The 26,146-nt window shown below is 42.3% G+C and overlaps 1 protein-coding gene across 3 annotated transcripts in view; it reads right to left on the bottom strand.

Annotated features, from left to right (window-relative positions):
• CADM1 (cell adhesion molecule 1) overlaps positions 1-26,146 on the bottom strand; it is a 282,413-nt gene that overhangs the window by 15,751 nt on the left and 240,516 nt on the right. The window contains exons 9-10 of one of the 3 annotated variants that reach the window (XM_060268441.1): positions 13,467-13,499; positions 1,668-1,721 (exon numbers count right to left, since the gene is read on the bottom strand). The exons of 1 other annotated variant lie outside the window; for it this stretch is intronic. In XM_060268441.1, coding sequence (XP_060124424.1) covers positions 1,668-1,721; positions 13,467-13,499 — 87 coding nt within the window. The remainder of the gene's footprint in view (positions 1-1,667; positions 1,722-13,466; positions 13,500-26,146) is intronic. One more of the 3 variants, XM_060268442.1, reaches the window with a different exon arrangement.

Here is a 26,146-nt window from a genome sequence, read left to right on the forward strand (position 1 = left end):
TTGCTAAATCCAAAGATAATTCTTTAGGGATATTTAAGAGGATAGCTTGAAACTGCTGCATTAGAACTGTTATTTAATTTATTTGCTGCTGCAATATTTGATAAAAAATGGTCTCTGTTGATATGAACCTTAAACAAAAAATTTCAAGGTAAAATATAGCTTTATATTTTAGTTCGAATGCAATTATTGGTTCTGTTCTCATTTTATACCGCCAACTGCCCATTATACCGCCAGCTGCCCATTCTTGCAAAGGAGACCAGGATGGCAAACACACGTGTGATAAAACAATCAAAACACCTAACAATTGGTTCCTACACAGGTAAAATCTAACATTTTTTATATTATTCACCTTTATAATTTATGTTGTAACTGTTGATCTTTTTTTAATTCTGCCACTTATGAGTTTTTATTAGCAATATCAGTTCTGTCAATCCCCCCCCTTTTTTTGGTTCTATATGTATTTTTAAAGATTATCTAAAAAACAAAAAGCAGATCTGCCCACACAGGATTCATTTCATGCTGTGAGTATCAGTGGAATACACAACTATGGATTTTTTTTTTAATAGCACAAACTCCTCTCCATGTCTCCAGTCAACAGTGTAATTTCCGCCTTAGTACAGTATACATTTCTTATGTCAAAATGGAAACACATTTTATCCAATATAAAATATAGGCCATATAAACACCAGTCCTGTATACTCCCTGTAGAAAATGGCATATCCAAACAAATACTACGGTTGCCTGGACCCTAACTTCTCAGTCAGAAAAAAATGGGCCGAGTCTTAACTTGGATTAGTTAAATCTCCATTAGATCTCCACTGTGGGAATGTGGAGAGCAAATATCCACTCAGCTGTGGGGCTCTTGGGCAAAGCACCAGTCAAACTCAAAGGGCTGTTGAGAAGGTAAGAATGGGATAACCCCCATGTATACTGCCTTGAGTCTAATGGGGAGGGGGGGGCGGAGGGACAGGGTACAACATAGGATAGTAAAATAGGAAGGACTACATCTTTTCCTGGCAAAGATATTCAATCTGCTGTGAAAAAAATAAACAAGGTTGGCATATAATTCATCTAGAGTCTGGTATGCAATGAAATAATTTCCCTCTTCTCTATGCACTAAAGAGAATCCTGCCACATCCATTTAACAGCAGCACATGACAGAGCAGGCAACCCAGACTCCAAGCAAGGTTGTATTGGAGACACACACACCCCTCACCCCTTTCCCCACACAAACCCGGCATCCTCACGTGTTTTACAAATGCAACAAAATTTCAACTGAACCGTTCTCTAATTAGGATTCAAAAAAATTTATTTCCAGCAACTGAGCTCACAGCAGCTACTAGACAACCTGTAATATAACTGGCGGCGCTCTGCGCTCCCCCCCCATCACCCGCCCCCCCTCGAGTGCTGCTATACATGTTGGTAAATTCTTGTCCTTATCAAGCGATTGGGAGGAGGAGAAGCCCAAAGGCAAGAGGGGAGAGGAGAGGAGCAGCCATACTGAATAATGGGCCTCTCCATCTGATTAGCTGCTGCCGCACAGCAATTGCACAATGGATTTTTGTTTCGTTTTGTTTCAAAGCAGCCAGGATGCAAACAAGGTGGAAAGCAAACAAACCCACAGACTGAACAACCCACATTGGCTTAACCTAAGAACTAGCCCTTACCTGAGAGATCCCCATAGTCCAGCTCTTCGGCGGAATTTGGCAACTGAGTAAAGCCTTACAAGTAAAAACAAACTCATTTTTCTTTGTGTTCCTCAAGGGATGAGAAAACAAAACACTTAAGAACAGAGGGTGAATTTCTCAGGGAAAAGAATAACGAAAGAAGTCAATCCCTCGGCATCTGACAAAAGCTTTTTGCTCATATTAGCTAGCGGATGAGGCTATCCAATCAGTTAATATATTTTGGGGTAGTTTCCCCCCCCCTTTTTTGCCTCTTTTAAACCAACCAACCAATAGACTGTCAGAAAGATGTCTAGGTCTGCACCATTGAAAACACATGAAACATGAACAAAAACATTCAGAAATCACTCATTCATAACTGCATGCAAAAACAAGTCCTCCACCAAACATTAATTGTTAAATTTTCTGTATCACTTTGGTTTACAGTTCTTGCTTTGATTATATACACACTTAAGATGCAAACATTTTTCCAGCTTTTGGTACACATTTTGGCAATGCTGGATAAGATAGTCTATTGTCAATGAACAGCAGTCTTCCCCAAACTGGTGCCCTCCAAATATTTTAGATGACAGCTCTCATCAGGCTCAACCAGCATGGCTGTGCTCCCATCAATCCCATTATCACCTAAATGGTCATACTGGCTGGAGCCATTGGGAGTTGCAGTCCAAAATTAAAATTCAAAATCTGAAGGGCACCACGTTGGGGAGTCAGATTTAGGACTATTTTGAAGTGCTCTTTTCAAAACTACAGCAGCAGCACATGGAGATTGAGAGATTGAGTTGCATTTTTATTTTAAAATATTCTGGCATGATCTGTTTTATGGAAAGTCATCTCAAAGTTGACAATGCAGTGAGGCAGAAATCCCTGCCTGGAACTTTCTTCTCGGCAAAATCTGTTGGCAAAATATGACGTTTGGTTATTACAGCTGCCACTTTTCAATTTTTTTTTTAAATGATTCATTTGCAGGAAAGTTTGGGTGCTTCTCAGCCAAAGGCTGCAAGGAGATGGCAGTTGATGGAAGCCTGTTTAATTAAGAGAAAAGCTGGATTTCACATGAAGTCCCATTGCCTTTTGCTTCTGATGGTGTGCTTTTTATACCAAAAAACAACAACAACTGCAATGGAGAGAGAAGAGCAGCAGCAGCAGCAGCAATGTGGGAAGAGACTGCTTGACCCCATTCCTACTTGATGTCTCCTTCCAACGGCAGCCCCCCGATTTCTTTCCTACCCTGGGGAAGGAGAGTATGAACATAGATTTAGAGAGGCTGTTTTTGAACTGGGAAATGGACAGAGAGTAGTAGATGCATGTTCCCCTTACACTGCTCAGGCTGACAGGCTGCAAATGATAATTGTGGTTTTTTGTTTTGTTTATAAAATGTGAACACTTTTTCCTCTGTGTAATGTCTAGCTTGGCTCTAAAACAGCCTTTGCCAAACTAGTGCCCTCCAGGTGTTTCGGACAACAACTTCCATCAGCCCCAGTCAGCATGAGCGTCATAGTCCAAAACGATTGGAAGGCACCAGGTTGGCAAAGGCTGTTCTAAAGAGTGCTTGCTACCCGATGACTGATGTAAAACCGGCTTCCAAAACTACCCGTTATACAACACAGCACAGTCAAAAAATTAATTTTTAAGATGCAGAGTGGCAAGCTACTACTTGCCCAGATTCGAGCTGGTACCCCCCCCCAAAAAAAACATCTGGGCTGCAGTTGCTGAATTGCCCTGCTAAGATTGAACAGGAGTCTGAATGCTAATCTGAAATATATATTCCGGCGTATAAGACGACTGAGTGTATAAGACGACCCTCCACTTTCCCAGTTAAAATATAGAGTTTGGGATATACTCGCCGTATAAGAAATACGACCCGGCGAATAAGAAAGAGGACCCCCAACTTTTGAGAAGATTTTCCTGGGTTAAAAAGTAGTCTTATACGCAGGAATATACAGTAGTTAAGGCTCAGTGGGTAGTTGGGAACGCAGCTTCTGTGATGCTGGAGAAAACACACTGACATTTTGCGGTGAAGGCGCCACTATCAATTGTGTCAGTTGCTTTAGCTTGTAAACAATAGCTTGCAGGTGCTTCTGTTAACAGCTAAACTGTGCACACTCTCATAGCAAAGGAAGAGCTTCTGGCTTTGCAAACTTTGATGGAAAATGTCATTTGCAAGTAAAAGAAAGGCATGTACTAAGCTACCCTCTCTGAGTGGGTAAGTTTTGTCCCGTCCCCCCCGGATGTGAAATTCCATCCGCCCGAGGAGGTATAATTATTGTAAATCATGGTAGGCTTTCGTTGCCTAGCTGTAAGGTGAAAAGTGTTCAGGCACACATTTACCTGTGTGCCTGAGCTGCAAGTGGCCCTGACTAAGCTATGCCTTCTGCCGGCCACATTAATGAAACTGTCACACACTGTAGCTCTAGGGCTTGTGGGGATACCTTTGCAACTTCATCTCTTGGCAGTCTTTAGGTGGGAATGAATAACTGCTCTCTCTTAGGGAGACATTGCAGCTCGAGGCTGTGAACTTCCCTAAGGAGGCTTAGCACAAAGATAAAAGGGACCCAGAATTGGTATATTAGTATATTTGGTTATATATTTGCATAAATGTTTTTCTTTAGCTTGACTGGAAAAGACTTATGTTGAGATGTATTCACGAAGGCAGCCATAACCCTGGAAAGTTCCACATTAGAGATGCATAGGGAGTCAATTATAGATATCCAAATATAAAGGTCAACGAACATGATCCACTGGAAATGTCTTGGGTGTAAGCTCAGTGAAAGAAATGGGATTTTGCTAACAGCACAAGTGTGCCATTGAATGCACGCTTGCAACACCTCTTTCCAATCAAGTTGACGCAAATGAATTGCACCCATTGTGGAGTCGAGGTGTGCCAATGTTCACAGGTTGCCACTGTTTTTGTCCAGGTTGGGGGGAGTTTGGCTCTAGAAAATATTTGCACTAATGCAGTGATGCAGTGAGTGTGTCAGCAGCAATCTGATGTGAATTAGGCGCTTCTAACCCGTCCCGCACCCAACCAAATAATTGGGTCTGGATCGTAACTAGATTGTGCATTTGTGTGTAGAGACTGCAGCTGGCTGATAATCACCAAGTCAAGTGGACACTACTGATAAAATTATATGCTGAAGGAAGAAATATTACTGATTAGTGACAACAAACATGCCTTTGAAGCCACTACTGGAATTCAGAAGACTGCATCTCTGGGCCCTAAGGTCACACTTGTAGTACAAGAATGCAAGCTGACTCCTCAAAAGCATCATTTAGAAAGCTATTTTTATCTCCTCCAATCTGTTTCTTTTCAGAGCATTTTCTTCTTTCACTTAAAGAAAACCTTGTTTTCTGAAAAGTAAAAAGGGCAATGCTGAATTTTTAATGAACCAAAGGGTCTTTTATTTCCCCCGCCCACTCCACAAAGGAAACTGATCAGTTAAACTAGTCCATTTATATCAGAATCCCGGTAGACTTAAAAATGTCACTGAATGGCATTCTTAGTAGTCAAGAAACATGAGAGCAATTATGTCTTGGTTTCTTCTCATTATATTTCCCATTTGGCTTTTAAAAATATTTTATTCTTCATTTTTGATTAGGAAGCATTCCCATTTTCCTGCAATTTCTTTGTGTGTGTGTGTGTGTGTGTGTGTGTGTGTGTGTGTGTGAGAGAGAGAGAGAGAGAGAGAGAGAGAAATGAGAGTTAACTTTCCGACTGCATGCAATTGTTCAGTCACTTGGAATTAAAGAAGCTGGAATCAGTTGCATAAGAACAGCAACTGCCTAAATACGTACTTGTATCTAACGGGCACTCTGCTTTCCTTTCCTAGACTTGTGTTTGCACACCACAACAGTAAACTGCTTCCTAAATTGATTTCCAGAGCAGCAAACACATTTTCAAAATAAATAAATAAAAGCATAGAAATACTACTCAAAAGTTTGTCTCATGCAGGGCCGGCTCTAAGGCAAGGCTGGGTGGCGCATGGATAGGTCTGGAGAACAGTAATGCCCTACAAACTTAGTCCGGAGGGGAGTCTAAGGTGCCAAATCATGTATGGATAACAGTGTGTCATTGGGAGGAATACTGTACTGTCAAAAGGCAGGATATAAATCTGAATAAAATGAAATTGACAGAGGGGCATTTTGGAAATCCTTGTTATTATCTAAGTGTTGACTAAATGGAATTGTAAACAATAATCAGACACTGATCCACGGTTGTTTATGTCCATTAAAGTTTGCTATAAATGCTGTGAGTTGCAACACCCCTACTTTATTTACAATATGACTATCAAGGAGAGGAGGGCATTCACATAAGACAAATTCTGTTCCCTTGTACAGAGAAGCCTTGATTAGTCATGTCTTTCACAACACATTTCTTACGTTACTCAAGATGGTTCCAGAAAGATAACAGGGTAGGACAGTGGATATATTTTCTCTGAAGGATATTCTACTGCCACATTTGATAACTGAGGGGTTCAAATAAGATGCATGGTTATATAGTCTAAGCTCACAAGTAAATTTGCTTTGATTTATATTCCAATATATGTATAATTACTGCTTGGACACCTTAATCATAGCAAGTTTCACTCAGATACCCTCCACCCCGCCAGATGCTGGTTAGAGGAGACTTGCACAATATTTCCTCTAATTATCGAGTGAGTTCAATCTACATTGTGGCTGATAAGATCCCCCACCTAACCAAATAAAGGAGCAACATAAGTAAGATGCAAATATAAAATTATTTTACAACTTTATTTTTTAAGAGCATTTGCCTTAAAACAATCCTATTCTCCAAGGAATTTGGAGTAAATTAGTAACCTCTATAGGAACCGCTACAGCGGGAAGGTAAATGGCGTTTCCGTGTGCTGCTCTGGTTTGCCAGAAGCGGCTTTGTCATGCTGGCCACATGACCTGGAAGCTACCGTATACGCCGGCTCCCTCGACCAATAATGCGAGATGAGCGTGCAACCCCAGAGTCGGTCACGACTGGACCTAATGGTCAGGGGTCCCTTTACCTTTACCCTATTTGATTACATTGTTACCAGGCTGTTGCTCCCCTGCTTCTTTTTAATTAATTGGGTTGTTTTTAATAACGTGTTTTCTTTTATGTATTATATTTTGTGCATTGTTGGAAACTGCCTTGAGATCACATTTACATGTTGAAGGGCTGTCTACAAACTGGAGAAATAACAATAAACAAATGCGTTCCCCCCTCTCTTTCGCAATGTATATTGAACCATACTATGTCATTTAGAAGCCGGTTTGTCTTGGTCTGTGGCAATGGAAGGTATTGCTTGGAGGCACTTGGTTGTTAAATTTCACACCCCTCTCTTTTATTATTGTGCTTGAAATATGGTTTTTTTGTTGCTAATTTTTGTATGCACGGGTATTTCTAGTAAAATTTGCAGGGCTTTTGTCCTGAATTTTCATGTCTCTTAAAACCCATAAAAAAGCAATTATCAGAGGATGAGTAATTGCTCTCCCAGATGAATCTACACAATCTTTAAGGCTTGCGAACTAAGACCCTGTGCCCTGCTCACACGTGCACTTTAGAAGCCAATATTTTTTTTTTGGGGGGGAGGTGCCAGTACTGTGTGAGTTTCGTCAGAAAAAAGCACTGAGCATACTCACGACAACTTGCCCTCCATCCCTGAACGTCTGCATCCAGTGTCTTCATACAGAAGTTAAAAACAGCACTGAGGACAAAATTGTACCCAGCTGTACATCACAACACAAAGACCATGGGGCAAAAACAGTCTCCCAGTCCTACTCTCTGCACATGACCCTGGAGGCAGGAACTGAACCACTGTATAGCAGTGCCCATAAGACCCATCCCACAGAGTCAGCTGGTCCCTGAGATTACCATAGGCAATGGTATCAAAAGCCGCTGAGATCAAGAAGCAGAAGCAGAGTCGCCAGGGTGCCAAAAGCTGGTTCAGTCCCAGAATTCGTTCAAGTGATATTGCTGCTTAATGTTTTGCTGCTGCTGCTGCTGCCTCTCTTTAATCTGATGACTGTTTTAGTAGTGTTTTTTAATCATTTGCCATTCTACTATAATTTTTGTTGTTGTGAGTCATACTGCAGGCTGAAAAGTAGCATACAGATGTTTAATTATGTGTGTGTGTTGTGTGTGTGTGTGTGTGTGTATAAAATGCTGCGGAAAAATTACACCCATCATCCTGCCATCCTAAATTGCCATTGTGATTTATTTCTTATTCTATTGCTGTCACACTTGTGACTTCAAATGTAGCTAGCCAAGATTTTTGCTTGGTGAATATTTTCTTATTGAGCCAATCCTGGACCACATGAGAAGAGGCCAGAGACAGCACAGACTTCTGGGCTAAGACAAAGGAATTATAAGCCTTGGAATAATTACTGCTTCCACAAAATAGTAGTTTTCAGGATCTTTAGTGACTGCTGATGCTGTTCCCCTTTGATATTGCTGTGGTATTTTTCCTATTTCAATGATAACTGTTATATATTTTAGCATATCATCAGATGTGGGCAGGCTTCTCTACATTGCTTTTTGTTTCATTTGAATGGTTGGGCAGCATGCTTACTTCAGAGGAGCCACAGAGCGCTACTTTAGGTTGTGTTTGTGTGGGTGTACAATCTAACTCACCAGGTGGATCCTGCACCCCACACACTTCCTGTACTCGTAGGTCTGCTTTATCAGCTTTGGAAACGACATGGATTGCCCATATCTCCCTTGGGATATGTTGCTCCCAGTTTAAATGATATGATTGCTGAAACTCAATCTCCAGACTGAATTGCTGTTGAAAAGATGCTCCTTTTGAGATGTCCCTACAGCTGGTCAACTGCATCTATAACCTGAAGGCCACTATAATTCTCTCACTCTTTTTTGTAACAGCACATGTGTGTGCATTGCAATGCTGCACAATGTCTGAACTTCAATGCAATGCATACATTTAACAACTGGCATATGGTTTCTGTTTCAGATGAACCAGGAAGGAGGAAACTGAGGGTTCAAAGTGTTCTGCTGGAGGTGTTAGCATTAGGGTCAACATAGCCACTGGCGCACTCCAGGTACTGTTGGAACACAGCTTGTATCACCCCTGACCCCTGGCTATGCTGGCTGGGGCTGAAGGGAGCTGGGGTCCAACTTCTGCAAGGCACTGTGTTGGTTATTCCTGTGCTAGTAAATACACATTCACTTCATTTTTTAAAAAAGGAGGCAGTGTAATGTGGCACTGTACTGTGGCCATAACTGGAGGTTACAACCCACTAGAGAACTTATTGTGAAGTTGTTCAGAAGCACTTGTCCTGGGGAATTAGCATTGCGCTCGGAAAAATTTGAGAGCAGCATTTAACATCCTAACTCTGTCTGAACTGCATTATTGAAATGCATATCTGATTTAAAAACCGACACTCTTCTGGCTCTTCCTTTCTCTGGTAAGTGGTTCACTGGGGAATAAAGGGCATTGTTAGCATCATTAGCCAAAAACAGGGTAGGTGTTCTCTCAAGTCAAGCTTTGTAGGACAAATTCTTGGAATGGCTTTTTAAAAAAATGTTAGAAAGGATAAAAATCAAATCTCCCAAAATAGAAAGGGGTTGGCTTGTAGGAATCATTTGGTCCACCTCTCCAGCACGTGCAGCTGTCCTGCTTTGTTCTACTGATTTAGAGAAGAGAAACTTTCCAAAAGGCATCTGCACTGCAAGGTGGAAGTTAAAAGGGAAATAGGATTCTTGAAAAAAAGGCACTGAAGTGCAGCCAAAGCCAGAGCCCCAGCATCAGCCATGAACAGCATGCTGTTATTAGAATTCTGACAATGAATGCAGAAGAGTGGGGGGGGGAGGGGGGAAGCACACATGGAAACCTGCAAGTTAAAAGATCTCAGCTTTATATGCAGTTGGGAGAGTTAAATGCTCATGCTTTAAACTTGCCCATGCATAGCTGCTGTTAAGTCCTGCGTTGTGAGAAGAGAGATTGCGGGAGGTTGCTATAGTTTTGCATGCAGACAAACTCTTTCCCCCACCTCTAGTCCTTTTGGATACACTCCCAAAAAAATTCATGGAGTGTTCAAGCACCTCCCTCATATCGAAAAGCAGCCTGGGTCCTCAAATGAGACTTTTGGGTACTGGGCCTTCTTCCACTAGTGTTTTAATTTGAAATTTTTATTTTTTTATTTTTGGAGGCAATCCATCTGGTTTGACAGGTTACCCATCATGCCCATCATGCATTTCTCACCATCCACAGACATGCTCACTTCCATTTGGACATTGTTCAGAACAAAATGGCCAACACACAAGAAATATATCTGGTCAACTTCATACACACGCTGGCAATGCAAGCTTGGAAGGAAACCACAAAGAAGCTTCAATGGGGGAAAGGGCAACCTTGACAAAGAAGGGACGCCAAACGAACCAGGATCTTTTAGTATTACTTTAAGGCAGAAAGCATATCATAGGTCAATTTGCCTGACATGCCTAGTAATTTATTTGTTCTACAACTTTCTCATCTCCAGCTTGGAAGTTATGGGGCACTTGCAGTCAATATGCTGACCATTTTCAATGCACAAGTTGCAGTATCTTAAAGCAAAGAAAGGCATTTCTGGCTAAATCTATAATCTGTTCCCCAGTTTACTTTGGGCTACATTAAGTCTAAAAAGGATAGTTGACTTGACTTGTGGGTCTTGTATACCTCTAAAATGTGTGGATGTATGTGTGTGTTCTTGCACCATTAATAGTCCACTTTCCAAAATATTTTCCAACTATCTTTCTAATGAGTATCAGCTATCTAATCGGCCGAATAGTGTTCAAGTGTACATATTAGTAATTTCACTAAAATTATTAAGTGAAATTAACTTATGCAAACTGAGGTGACTTCAAGTGCAATGACCTCAAAATATTCGTTTTATTTATTTTAAAGATTAGGGATACCCATGCAACATTCATGCCCCTGTTTCCTTAAAACAAAAGCTACAGTTTCCTCTCTGGGCAGCAACAACTAAACATCTAATTCATTGTTTTGTTTTGTTTTGACCCAGCTTTTAGTTTTGTAAAGCTCTTGTTCTGGAATTCTTTGCCCATTACCATAATGCTTTCTTTAGAAGTTTTCAGATGCTTCTGTCATTAATGGTGGTCTCAATGGAACCACACAACCAAGAGAACCTCGGTAAGTTTTAAATATATTTTTGTCTACACAGTGCTAGAAATCATGGCAAGTAGATACAAGGTGCTTCATAATAGTTCATCTATGCTGGTACTGTCAATCCTAATGAGTCTTGAGTACAACTGAGACCCTTGGTTCATTTAGGCTGTTACTCTCCACCCTCAAGTCCAATCTAGCTTGTGGCTTCTGTGACTGAAATGTTGCTGACATAAGAGTGGACAATGGGGTAGGGGCGGATTAGCCAATTCTCCAGACTTCATCATTTATTTCAGTAGCAAGTGAGTCAGGACTAATGCTCAATTATAAACCCATCACTAATAATTGTTTATTAGCAGAAGGTAGCTTTAGCTGCTACTGTGGGCCTGAAGCGGCAGACATACAGAGCTTTAACACTTCAGTGACAGTCAAAAGGTTTCAGTTAAAATGTCTACTCGTTGCGCCAAAATTCCTAATAGTATGATAATTAGAAATGTAGAGGGAAACAGAATCAAGCTAATTCCAGTGGGATTTTATCAATTTATAGTGGGCTCTCCAGTCTGCAACTCAACTGCTGAGTATGAAAATACAACATGCAGACTCTCCTAGGCCAAATAGACATCCAGGACCCCAGATATGCTTTGTCATCTCTTCCTTCAGCATTTGCTGAAAACTGAGGATTTGAGAAGGCTGACTTGGGGATTTTGAAGACTTCCTTCCCACACATGTAGAATACAGAGAAATAGGACAGCAGGACCGTGTGCAGGAATGTTTCACGTCCATGCTTCTAACTCCTTTGGTGCATGCACTGTGCCCCTACTGCACATGACTGGGGAATTCCAACACGGTGGCAGCCATGTCTGATAACAGTGGCTGCTATCTTGAAAAATGTTCAGGCAGGCAGATACCAGTTCCATGTCTCTGCAATAACAGGCCCTCAACAACTTATATCCATCTCTATTAGGAGCATGCAGAGTGTAGACCAGGCACCCCCAAGCTGCGGCCCTCCAGATGTTTTGGCCTACAACCCCCATGATCCCTAGCTAACAGGAACAGTGGTCAGGGAAGATGGGAATTGTAGTCCAAAACATCTGGAGGGCCGAAGTTTGGGGGTGCCTGGTGTAGACATTGGGCGTGCTCAAGTAATTCCCAAATGGCAACTGCAAAGGAAGACCTGGCACCCTACGTAACAAGGAAATCTGTTTTACATTAAACGAATATTGTTATTTATTAGATTTCTATACTGCCCTTCATCCAAAGATCACAGGGCAGTTCACAATATGAAAGCACAATGATAAATACCATAATAACAAGCAAAAATATTTTTTTAAAAAAAGTTTTAAAGGCCATAGGTTGTTTAATTAGCCTGGGAGAAGAGGAATGCTTTTGCCTGGCACCTAAAGAAATGTAACGAAAGTGCCAGGCGAGCCTCCTTGGGGAGGGCATTCCAAAGTTATAGTGTCATGAAGAATTTGACCTAGTAGACCCCTTGTGAACCTTTGGATTATGTATGAATTGGATAGTCGATTACGAATTGCACAATAACCATAATGTGATGTTTGGTACAGAAGTCTCACTCAAGGCTGATAAAATAGATTGGGAGTGGGTGAATTTTGAAAGGATATTGGGTGGCAAAGGCTGGGGAAGACCCCAGGCTCAAACTGAGAGCTGCTCACAGTTGTAGACCAAGAAAAGCCAATGTACAGCCTTGTGTAAGTTACTGAACTACCACTCCCGCCAGCCCCCGCCAGCCAAGCAAATGGCCAGGGTTGATGGAAGCTGTAGTCCAACAACATCTAGAGGACACCATGTTGGCTCTTTCACTCAGGGCAATCATTCCAATAAGTTTCACCAAGTCTTAAGAAAAATACAGGGTGCACTTTTAGCAAGGTGGTTATGGATTTTAATTTAGTCAGGCAACTGGAATTTGTATATTAAAGTTATTTCATCAACCCAGTTGCTAGTCTGTGATACTGGATCCTACTTTAAAATCTGGGGGACGTGAAAGCTGTCAAGCTGTTTGAAGGAAGAGACACAAAACAGGTGAGTGGGGTGAGCTCGCTCGTCTGTTCTGACCATGGCCAGGGAGAGTCTGTTGCAGCAGAGCATGTGTTTGGAAGCTTGCTAATGAAAGACTTCCTGGTGACCTATGACACGGCAGATTACTCTGTGGAACTGCCTCAGCATACTAAACATCTTATGCCTCTCTTGCATACCAGAGAGAATCCCTGGGAATGGCAGGCATTACAATTAAGACAACATTTGGGCCACAGTTTCCAAAGCCAGATTCCTCTGGAATGTTTCGTTCTGACTGGCGGCAATAATGGTTGCTGAAATGCAGCCACTCCTCTTGTTCTTGCTCTGATATGCCTGCTGTTTTTGCTGGGTTTGGGGAATAGCTAGATGCCCAGGCCTGTAACAATTGAATGCTAAATTTGCAGCAGAAACGACAAGGCTAGACATCCCTCCGAGTCTTAAAAATTATGGCATATTTATGAGATCAGTCCACTTGAAGCATTAGTCCTCCCACCCCCTAAAAAAAAAAACACCCTTTATCTGTGGCTCCCTCATTTCTCTGCCCGCCCCCTCCGCCCCCTGCCTTTCCTCCCAGGCTTGCCTTGCCACTCAGCACTGCGCTGCTGAGAGAAAAGATAAACAGGAATGCAATACCAACCGTGAACTGCCGGTTCTGTCGTCGCCGTTGTGTCTACACACGGGAACAGAGGTTTGGAGGAAGGGAAGAAACAGGAGGAACAGCATGCAAAAAAAGGGAAATGGAAAAAATGGAACAGATAATATATGAGCAAGCTTTCAAAGAACATTGCGTGACAAGCAATAATAAAATGAAAGGCAAAAAGCATTTGAAGTGAGTTGCACTGTTTTAAAGAGACATGCCTTGAGCTTAAAAGCTGTGAGCCTGAGGGGGTGGGGTGGGGGGAACCCTTGTTTGCTTTGGTTCTGGAGATTTGCCAGCAGGGATGCTTTCTGGTGGTCAAGAGTTAGGGAGACATGCAAAGTGGGGAGAAACACCAGAGCCACCTGCTCCGTGGGGAAGTGAGCGCAGGGACATCAAAGGGCTCCAGGCTATGAAAGCAGAGGCAAGTCTTGAAGAAGCTTTCACACATTCAAACATTGCCTTTGCAAAAGACATTCCCTTCTATGTGGGAATGCCAGAGGAGTCAGTGCATGACCTGGCTGCCGGGGGTCTCCCTTCCCTTTTGTCATGCACATAATACCTGTGGATGCTATGCAACATTCTGCATCCACCTGATCCCGGGGAATACCAATGATAGGAAGTCTCCCAAGAATGAATGCATACGCCATTGCATTCATGCTGCAAAACAGGTCATCATTGAGGAGGTAGCCTTGCCTCTAGCAAGTCATGCATAGTTTAGATAAAGAGATACATATATAAAGACGACAGAACAGATTCCATCTTTGCAAGCTGAAGAAATGCTTTCTGCAAAGATCTCAATCTCTAGAGAGTGCTCTGCGGACCAGATACTGAGAAGAACTGTGAACGTTTCCACAAGTTTCCTATTGCTTGGAATGCAATTAGAGAAAGGAAAGGGCACCCCAGTTCTAGCAGACTGTGCCGTTCTCAGTTCATTTTAACAGCATGTAGGCTACAAGCATGACAGACTCCAGTGCTTGTGGAACTAAGTGGGTTGTCAAACGTACTCCTGCCTTAGGGCTGTGAATGTGCCAGAGAGAGGAACATTCCTAGATGGGACCTCCTCTGGCAGCCTTGCCCTCTGAAGCTTTACTGAGGGAGCCCAGTCCTGGTCTCAGATGTCTCTTTGGGTATAGAGGATGCTATGTATTCTCCATGTACCTCGCTGGAAAAGGTCTTCCCTACTTTCCCAAGTCTTGGGCTTCTGGACCTTCTGAAGCATCCCCAAGGTGTGTACAGAGTTCTTATTTAAAGACTATTTTGTATATGTCAAAACATAAGTTAGACATATTGCTTTTACCTAGTTTTGCCCACGGTTCAGCCATGACAACAAAAATTATCACATAAATCAACTAAGCCTTCACTTGTTCAGCAACATTAGAATCCTAAGGAGGGTGGGAGTAGAGAACATTTTTTGGGGGGGAGGGGGGGACTAAGGTTGCCTTCCTCCATGGGTAAACCAGCACCCATGAGAGGACCCACCCCTATTCTCTCTCTGGGGGGCTGGGGCTTGCCTTCAACAGGGAAAGGCCCTGGAAGGAAAGTTGATTCACTGGAAGAAAAATGCTTGAAGTCGTTTCAGGCAAAGGCTTTCACCTTCTTTTCTACTCTCCCAGCTTCCATCACTGTGCAGAAAATATGTTTATGCACACGGCTAGCACGGAAACGAAGTGGGCTTCCTGAGGATGGATAGATCGCTCTGTCCCTCTTCAGGCAGCTTGCTTGGCTTCCATGATGAGTGGTATAAAGAATGCTATGCCACGCTAGTCATAGGATCAGTGCTGGACATGCAGCCCATTCCCTAAAGGTCAGAAGAGTGGGCAGGAGGCTGTGGAGGAAAGACTTGTGGGTCAGATCCAGCTTGTGAGCTAGCACTTTGCTATCTGTGCTGGAGGAGTGGGACAGAAAGGGTCCTGTCCCCCTTTCCATTTCAGCAACAAACTGATACACCTTTAGCTGCACACATGTGGGCTGGGGCCATAGGATTGGTGAGGCGGCTGTTCTGGGAGCAGCTCGAAAAGTGCTACGCGTTCAGAGTTTCTGCAGCGCAGCACAAACAAGGCCATTTACCTCAAAAGAAGGTTTGGGAGGCCCCTCTTTAGTTCAGCACAGGCAATGTTTAAATGAACAAAAGAATAGCTTTCTGCAAGGCTCCACAACATGTAATTGAGCTCATAAACTACCCTAGAACTTGAGCTTTTTTATTATTACAGAAGACAAGCCCATGGAGGTGTTTCTCCACAGTTGACATGCCACCCTCAGAATCCAGAGAGGGCCAGACTTTCCACTTAATAGAAAGCAGGGGCCATTTCCCCTTTGCAATCAAACAGAGGACAATGCATACTTAACTTTCCAGAGCAAGGGTTAGACAATAATAATAATAATAATAATAATAATAATAATAATAATAATAATACAGGTACATCATCCACATGGGGGGGGGGGGAAATACATGATACTTACAGGCTGGCACATTTTAAAATATTGAAGGAAAAGCAACACCCCCTTGCACAATTGAAATAGGTGTTTTTATCAAGATTTATATGACAGCAATTCACCTATGGCACATCTTATCCTCCATTCTAACACAGATAGTTTTCCACTTTGCAATCCAATCTAACACACAGTTCAGGACCACCAAGCTCCTGTTCTCACATTGGGAACTTTGGCAAAATTAAAGCATCAAAAATGCTTGACAGTAATGAAATAAAAGTTCGAGGCCTGCCCCTTTCATCCTCAATGACATAGCCTACAATGTCTCATTTTAACTGGTGGGGGATTCAAGATGTAAAGGAAAGGTCAGAGGGGATGCTATGATTAAATTGGATGAGCTGTGTGTTAACGCCTGAAATTTCATGCTCTCCCCAGAATAATCGACTAACCTGTTTCCTCTGTGTGCCTGTTTATGTATGTGGGAAATTATGTGAACTTCCGGTTAAAAATTAAACCGTGCTGAAATCAGAACTTCTGCTCATATGCTGGAAAAAGATTATTAGTCAAGGAACATTGTTCCGTGTGGACAGTGCAGCTCGCTTTCCCCATCCAGGGACAGAGATCAGCAGGTAACAAACAAACAAAAATGAAACACAAAGTTCTCAAGCAGTTAAAAGGCGAACCAATATTCAAAGTCAAACAACATCATGTTGGCTGCAGCTGGAATGGCAAAGTTATGATTAGCAGATGGGCTGGGTGATCACAGCGGAAATAAAGCAGTTAATGATTAAAAGGTGCACTGCCTCGAAGTCCAACTCAGTCTAGGCCATCTTCCCAAATGAGCTCCTGGTTTAGCAATGGCATTTATGCTGAGATAGATATATGGAAAACTTTCTTAAGGCACTTTACAGTGATGTCCAGGAACAAATGGCGTCATTTTCAAAAGCAGAAAGTAACACATAGTAGTAGAATAATGGTCCCCCCCAGTCCACCCCACCCCACTTTGAAAGGAGGAGGAATTACCACCTGCTTTGTCTCTTTGGGGTGACATTAAGGAACAGATAAAAAAATAATCTGCCAGAAATTCTGTAGTACAGTAAGGTCCCACAAGTGACAGAGGGGACAAAAGGAGTCTATTTGCTAAGAATACTATGACATATCCCGTTCACAAAGCCACTAGTTCATGTAAAAACAACAACACAAGAGTGAATCAATTGTCTGTCCAGTCTTAAAGAGCAGTGACAAACTTAAAATCTACTGAGGATGTGGAGTGAAAAAATAAAATAAAAAAATAGAAGCATGTCCCCCATTTCTCAGCATCTCCCTTCTTTCCCTCCCACCACCCCATCTATATGTGTACCAACTATGTGCTTGCTTTTCAAATATAACCCGGACATTGTAACTGGGGAAAGAGTGGCCCAGCTGCAGGAAAACTGCATTCCAAGTATCAAGTTGCTTTTCATCTCAAGCATTAGAAACTCTTTACAATAAAAAACAAACATAACCAGATACCAAAGACATTAAATATTTTGTCATGGATGATGTTATCTTACAAAGTGGGGGGAAAGGTGGCATTGTCTATGCCTTTGGATATCAGTCATTTAACATGGTCAATATAAAAGAACTACTCCCCCCCCTCCCTAACAAGCCAGCCTCTGAGACAGCTGGGCAATATTAAGTTGAAACAGTGGCATTCAAACTCCTCAGGGGCACGTTCTAATCCATTCAGATGGCTTCTCTCCAACTTAAAATTGTTCACTGAGTGTGACAGACTGGGGGGTTTAAAAACTAATCCATAAAATTAGTCCACAGTCTCTAACAGAATGGGTTCCGTAAATGAAAATCCAAGGACAGTGTTTTTAAGTCCCAAATCTGTTGCCAACCTATAGAATCTGGGCAACTTAACTGCTCTTGCTTTGAGAAACTATGCTTTCCCCAGAGTAGTAACTGTTTGTATAATTATCACCTACCTGAGATGCCATTCTGCAATCAAAGCATGCTATTAGACATCACCTTGCATTTATTTATCTTTTAAAAGGGAGAAAAAGCGGGTAATTCGACACATAGAATTTGCACACAGAGCTGAAAGAACTGCCATTCTGGGTCAAGATTATCGAGCTCGAGCACCCTATGGCTGGACAGTCATTTGCCCCTGGGATGCTTAGAAGAATGCATGATGGAAACAGATCTATAGGTGAGTGTAAAAAGCAGGACATAGTCAAAATCTTCCATTTATTCCTACCTGCCTCATCTCCTTCGATCTGCATTATGTCTCAGTTAAACTAGACAACTGCAGGATTTGCAGGGCAGAAAGAACACACAAGCAGGGATGTAGCAGGCCTAAACAGAGCGAGCGGAACCACCCTGAAAGGAAGGGGGCAGGGGATGCCCTGCCTCACGCTGCTGCCGGAGCAAGAGCACGCTATGCAAAACAGCCCTTCCAAGCGAGAGCGTTGGAAGCGGCGTTTTGTACAGCGTCCTGCTTGTACTACACCCACGAGATAGCTTCATTTGTGGACCAGATGTTTCACAAAAATAATCAGGATCCGTTTAGTAGTTTTGTGTAGCATAGAAAATTATTTTCTGAAGCATGGAACTGCATATTGGGCAGAGATTTAACGCTTCATTCCACACAGCTCTCCATCCAGGCCTCCAGCCTAGTGAAATGCAGCATCCTTGAGTGAACATGCAAAAGCACCTTAGTGATGGCATTGTGGGAAACAAAAAGCAATTTTAATCAAAGGTCACCCAATCCCAGCTGGAATGTCTCCTGTGCAAGTCCCAACACAGCAAATAGGAGTTGCACAATGAACCTAGAAGAATTGTGTGTCCCCCCTTTTTTGCAAGGGAGGGGGGTTCGGGGAAGCCAGTTCAGTGTACCCAACATTTGCTGTCCTCAGCAGCTGATCCAAGAGGACAGGTGGGGCCAATGCTGTCGACACAGCTGACTGGCCAGAAGTGGGGTAGCAGCGGCCAATGTAAACTGTACATTTCTTTTACAACTCCAGGAGCTTCCAGATATGATAGGAATGAAATGAGAGGCCATCTGGATACATGGGAGCTTAATATTATTCAAGCCTCCTTTCCCCCTTCAATTTGAGACATTTTCTTTCAATGCATAAGTGAAACTGGTTTCCTTGGAGCACGGGGTTGATTCCCTAAAAAGGAAAAAAAAAATGCTCTTGCTGGTTCTTGGCTGTGCACTGGCAGCAGAAACAGCTTCTCCTAGTTATTTCTTCCCAGGTGTAGGGGGCTCTACCTCCTCCTCTCTTCCCTTTTAATGTGGTCACACAGTGGATGAAAATGTCAGGAGATCGCAACATCAACTCTAAATTAACTTGACATTTTACCAGAGACACAAGGAAGCCTCCACAGAAAGCCAAGATGATACAATAAATAATTTGCGGGAACTGAAGGTTATGCCAGTCTGTGAAACGCTCCTGGGAACCAAACGCCTGTCTCGGGGGATGTACGCAGGCCACCTTTGCAGCCTTCACCAAGCTGGTGCCCTCCAGATGTTTTGGACTACAACAGACACCAGTCCCAGCCAGCAGGGGCATAAGAGGACCTCGGGGCTGATGGCAGCCTCAATCCAAACCAACTGGAGGAAACAAGCTTGGCCAACCTGCTGTGGAGAAGGAAACATGTGCAAGATTCAGTCTGGTAGAAGAACAGTGGTTGCTTCTTCTGAATTTCTGAAAAATGGGAAGGAGTGATTCCAAACATTTACGTCCATTAAATATTTGTAGTGCAAATATGCACAAAAAACTCATTAACAAATTTATCCATATCTCACAACAAAAATAAATAAATAAAAAGCTTGAGTCAAATTTGTCTGAAGCAAGGTTTTGATAAAGCTAATGTGATTCTTTCCTTGTATATTGTGACAGTAAGCACCAAATTAAAAGGTGACGTGAGCAGCTTTGGGCCTCCAATGAGTCTTAGCTAAATTTTCAAATGCGGGGTTGTGTTGGGTCAAATATACCATTTTAAACAGTCTGGTACTAATTTGATTTACAAGACATTCAAAAACTTTTTTTAGATCCTCGGGTGAAATAGCTCAAGTCCTTTGCTCAAGTACATCTCTAAAAACATAGGAAAAGCCTACAAGACGAAACCCAGGTGGGCCCATTTAGTCCAGCATCTGGCAGCTACCCACAGTGGAAGACCTGAAATTCCCCAAAAGCCTGCAAGAAGCTCATGAAAACAATAACTCTCTGCCACTGGTGCACCTCTGCCACCATGCCCAATACCCAATGACAGACCAATTGTCCTCCGGGAATTTGTCTAATTCTCCCTTTAAAGCTCATCTTGCAACAGCAGATTCCACAAATTAATGATGCATTGTCTGAATCTATTGCCCATTAATTCCACGGCATCTGCTGTTTAAAGTGGGGGGAGGAAGACTAGTACATGGAACATTTTTGTAACCTTCCTGCTGTCTTAACACCACTCCATCTCAGTCTGTTGTTGTTGGTTTTTTAAAAGCCATAATGTTGTTTTACAGGAAGGAAAACGGATTAACATGTTCAGGCTGCGAGTGAGAGTGAGTTTTGGAGGAATCACGAAGTTGCTTGTGATTGTGCTGGTGCCCCTGCTGAAGACATAATGGAATCTCCATCCTAGGCATGATCCAACATGCCAGTTCCAGCACTAGGGACTCCATGAGAAGATGCTGAAGATGTCTTTTGTTCTATTAGCACAGAAACCAAGAGACAAACAGGGGAGGCTGCAAGCCCATGCCTGCAGTTGCAACTCATCCACAAGCACTGATGTACTTGGGTGGAAGAACAATTGGTCTATCAGAGGGGGAGAAGGAAAGATAAACTGAACACACGAACACACATACACACACACACACACAGAGAAAATGTGCTTTGCCCCAAAGAAAAGAAGGGTTTATTTTTAAACAAATATTAAGAACTTTTTAATTATCTCGCAGGAAATAACAGCTGTCCAAATGGAACATTTCAAGGGAAGACTCCAGGGGCAATTTAAATTATGCAGCTTGCTCTGCAATATCATATTGTATGTCTTAATGAATAAAGCCACAAGGACATTTTTGAAGTGATATAAAAGGGTGGTGGGTTTTTTATGGGGTGGGGTGGGGGAAGCGGTGCTGCTTGCCAGGGAGAGGGCCAAACACAAAATGATTGGAACCCATGATAGACAAAGGGTTGCCCAGTCAAATTATCACATGACATGCTGGGAAACGGATCTCTAGTTAGGGGAAGCTTGGTGGGGAGAGGATGAAGCATCCAGAGACTAGCCATCAAAGGCCAATGGAAAAAAATCATTCTTAATTACAACGTGGGCAAGAAATAAAATAATTTACTGTGCTTTATCAGCAGTGCTGGAGTTCCTTTGCAGGCACAACTAACTGGGGTCAGGCTTGAAAGAAGGCGTTTGGGACTGATAACTGTGGGCTTCTGGCATAAAACAAATGACATTGCAACTATACTGTTAAATTGCCCCCACTCCAGGGACTATGACAAGGGGCTGCCAAGAACAGTGGGCTCATTATCACCTGCCCATCTTAATTTGAAGAGCCTGGGGCTTTATGAAGGTCACCCATAGCACCCAGACTTGAATCTGAGGTAATTTACACCCACTGGACTTTGCAAGCCTCTATGTGTTTGTATATATAGGTTTTAAGCAGGTGGCAATGTGGGAAGGGGTAGGAGCAACAGCAGAAATGATCTGTTGCCCCTTGAGGCTTTTAGGAAAGCATTTTTCCCCGTGACTACTGCATAAAATGTTGGTAATTATGCTAATTTCATTTGGAAAATGGTTTTCGGTTACACAAACCTTTAGCACGGAAGGAAGAAAATACATTCCTGGAGTTTTATACCGACATTTAATCATTGGTGTTTGGCTGCTGAAGCTTTTAAGGCTAATGGGTGGCTCTAAAGTACTACAGAATGCAGCGAGAGAACGGAAATTCATTTCTGTACCCATTTGTCAGGCAATAATATACAAGGCAAATTTAAGCAGGCAGCCTACTCTCTTGCGGAAAAGGAGGAGGAGGGGGGCATTCGGTTCTCTAACCTTTCATCTGTTTGAAGAGAGAGAGCCCAAGTTAAATTCCATGCAGGAAGATATCAAGCCTTCAGGATAAGATAAATACATACGCAGCTTGTCTGCTAAGACACAGCAACTCTGCAAGATCCCATCCATCACGGAAAAGGGGAAAAAAGAATGAAAGAAGGGATTTGACAAAGTTGTCCTAGTGGCAATCTCAGCTTAACTATGCCTCAGTGCCAGATCATTTGTTACCACCACAAGGGCACTTTGTGCCTAGGGAAGATGTAGCTCTTGAGAAACGGTATGCAGAAGATATAAGATTTCTGGTGCATGGATGGAACGCCATGAGTTAAAGCAAAGGGTCTGGAATTACCCTCCGAGGAGGCCTGACGTTGGTTTAAAGAAGAGGGGGGAAACAGTTGCTTAAAAGCAAAGTCCATGCCAAATCCAGCTAAAAGCCAGGGATTACCTGTGGCCACAATCAGGAGCCCCAATTGGTCCCATTCACTGTTTTAATCTTCTGCTGAAAGAGCAATGCATAAGATACCAAAACCCACATTTCAACAAAGATGTCTGCTACTTACCTGAGTTTCAGGACCCATTATGCTGATAGGCCCTGAGCTAGCACCATTATATCTACTTTGAAGTGTGCAAATGATCCAAAGCCCTCCAACTCATTTGTATAGAAGGATTGCAACATTTTTTATTGATCAGTATTTAAACACCTTTAATTGCCCCAAATGCCATCAGCTAAAAAAGAAGAAGAACCATATATATTTAATGTAAGTGCTTATAAAAACTGCAAAGGGCAATTACACCACCTGAAAAGAGGCAATGTCCATTCTCTTACACATATAGGAGGAAATGGGTGCTGTGACACACACAATTGTTATCTAAGAAGAAAGAGCTTTTTGCTTCATAAATATAGTTTTTACCCATATGTGTTTCTGAAACATTAATCAATGGTCAACTCATAGGAGTAATCAATTTTTCTCTCTCTATCTCAACGCGCGCGCGCGCACACACACACACACACACACACACGGAGCCTGTGGATTCCGGGAAGAGATGGAAGATTCCAATTCATCAGAAGAGTCTTACAGGGGAAAGGGTCTGTTGGGGTCCTGATTGTGGCTGAAGGTAATATAAAAAGTGATGTGTGAAAAGAAGGAAAAGAGGAGTGCAACAAATTCCAACAGAAAAGAAAGAGTGACTGAATGAATTGATAGAAATAGAAGATATCCAAAGTGCAATAAAAGATTTAAAAAATGGAAAGGCACCAGGACCGGATGAATTTACTGTGAAATATTATAAAGAACTAAAACACACCCTACTTGTATCACTAAAAGAAGTAATGAACAATATATTAAGAAGAGAACTACCAGAAACATGGAAAGAAGCATATATCACATTAATACCAAAACCAGATTCTGATTTATTACAAGTGAAGAACTATAGGCCGATTTCATTGGTAAATAATGATTACAAACTGTTTGCAAGTATTTTGGCAAATAGATTGAAAAAAGTATTGAATGAAATAATACATAAGGATCAAGCAGGCTTTCTTCCTGGCCGACAAATTAAAGATAATATAAGGAATGATGTGAACAAAATTGAGTATTTGACGGCCAGGAATGAAAAGCAAGCAACATTAATTTTTGTTGATGCAGAAAAGGCCTTTGAATTCTGGGAATTCATGATAAAGAATTTGGAATTACAGTGGCACCTCTGGTTGTGAACAGGATCCGTTCCGGAGGCCCATTTGCAACATGAAAAGGCCGCATCCTGAAGCGCAGCATCTGTGCACGCACGTGATGCAATTCGGTGCTTCTGCGCAAAGCGCGATTTAGCGCTTCTGCACATGCGAGCGCACAGAACCCAGACGTAACCCGTTCTGGGACTTCCAGGTTTGGCGTGTCTGTATCCTGAAAAGATGTAACCCGTAGCGGACGTAACATGAGGTGTGACTGTAATGGATATCAGATAATTGTTTATCAAAGGAATAAAAGCAATATATTTCAATCAAAAAGTGAAATTGATAGTAAATAATGTAATAACAGAAAATATTGAAATTACGAAAGGTACAAGACAAGGGTGTCCATTGTCCTCATTATTATTCATATCGGTACTGGAAGTCTTTCTAAGGATGATAAGGATGAATGAAAAAACAAAAGAAATTTCAGTCGGTCGGAAAGAATATAATAGTGAAAAATGAAATGCAGAACTAAGTGAGAAGATTGAAAATCACTAGACGTAGTTGACGGAAATCCAAAAAATGTTGTATAAGATAAGATGTTATGTGGAATTTGGAAAATATATGTGTAAAAAATCAATTATATATGAGGAAGAGAAGGACACACCACACAGCCAACCATGAAGAAGACTGCATCTTGTCCGCAACACTTCCTGCAATGAAACTGAGCCATATTATCTGCTTACGTGGAATTAGATGGTTAAAGCTTAAAAAGAAGGAGGAAATTCTTCTAAAAAACAATCAAAATTAGTAGCACCCAGAGGGAAACGTTGTGAAATAAAAATCCACAGAATCTGCATAGAAATGGCATAAAGAAGTAGTCTTATGATATTCATAGATGACAGCAACCACAGAAGCAAACAGAGGGGTGAAGAAGAGGGATAAGTCAGTTATTTAAAAGAATAGTGGGTGCAAAGGTCCACCTATATGGAAACATGGACTTTGGAATCCCATTGGTTTCAGCTGGTTTTAAAGAAAAACTGAGGAGCCAGAGCCTAACAACGAGGAACAACAAAATGATGGATAAAAAGGTGTCAGTGACTAGCCATCTTCCTTCTACCTCCCGGCGTCCCTCAGAGGTTGGATGGTGCTGCAAAGAGAGCCAATTTATAGCCAACTCCCCCACCCACCCAAATACTGTTGGCCAGAGCTTTATTACTGTCTTTCCCCATGTGAGCAAGAGAATCCTTCTCTATCATTCCAACTTACATTATTTTTACTCTGAGTTTTAAAAAGCACTCTGCTTCGCTGTCCAGCACCAACTTGGGTGCAGTTTTTAATGCACACATATTTTGCTTTGAGCACTTATTCCTGAAGGAGAGTTTAGCTCGCTACCCAGTTGCCCTAATATGTCCTCTCCCATCGAAGTTACGTTTTCACTTTTAGGTGGTGAAAAAACAAAGCAGGATGATTGTGTTCTGGTCCGACGCATCAGATGCAAACACCTAGCCATGCAGGAAAAAAGACATCATACTGCAAACCCCCCAGAAGTCGATATTCTACCCTGAGGTCATGGCAAGACCCCCTATGAAGGCAGAGTCTTAAGGAGTGAGTGGGGGAAAGTTAGTCGAGTCTGAACATCTATTAGGGATAAGCAATACAGTTGCCACAACTTAACTTGCCTCCCATGAAAGACACCTCACCATGACAGTTTAAACTCAGGAAGTCATTTCACATGAAAATGAACTCTGCTCTTCATCAGGTAGCCTGCCGAGACCCTCCACCCTTCAAATTGCATTTATCTGGAGTCTTCAGTCTGCTCCTTGCACAGGTTTATAAGACACATGTTGAGGTTAACTTATGGACCACCACCACCACAAAGTGCTAGAAGGTAAATGTTGGGTCAGTGTGTGGGCAGGCTCACGTCATAATCCTGCAGACAAAACAAACCACTCAAACACTCTGGGAACACAGAGAAACCTATAGGAGCTTTGGTTTCTTACGACCCTGGAAGGAGAAAAATGTAATGAGGCAAAAAGCTAGACAACAGAAAATGATAGCTAACGCACACTGGAAGGAAAGGTTTTTGTTATTTGTACAGATCCATTAATTCTGAACCTCTGGGAAAGCAAAGCAAAAGACAGGGACATAAAGAGAGTGAAGGCACAACAACTGCCTGGAAGGTGAATGGCAACCTTCCTGTTAAGCAAAGGGGAGATTGTAACAAGATCAAAGGCTGCCTGTGAAGAGAGTAGTGCAGTCTCACCTTCCGTACAGGACTCTGTCTGGCATGTCTTCTTATCGAAAGCGAAATTTAAAAAAAGCTGCAACAGAAGCATCCAGGGGGTGATGATGACAATGGAAGATGGGTTTGGCAACCATGCCCAGTTATCAGAGGAGGGAGAGAGCAGTTCACAGGAAGGGGCGGGTGGTACAAATGGTGTTTGATGGTGGTTGACTGTGTAGGATGTATCTTGGCTCAAAGTGACAGGTGGGAAGGCAGGGCAGGGATTTAAAATTCAGAGGGAAC

This window comes from Zootoca vivipara, chromosome 15 (genome assembly GCF_963506605.1).
Source record: "Zootoca vivipara chromosome 15, rZooViv1.1, whole genome shotgun sequence".
In the NCBI taxonomy this organism is placed as follows: domain Eukaryota; kingdom Metazoa; phylum Chordata; class Lepidosauria; order Squamata; family Lacertidae; genus Zootoca; species Zootoca vivipara.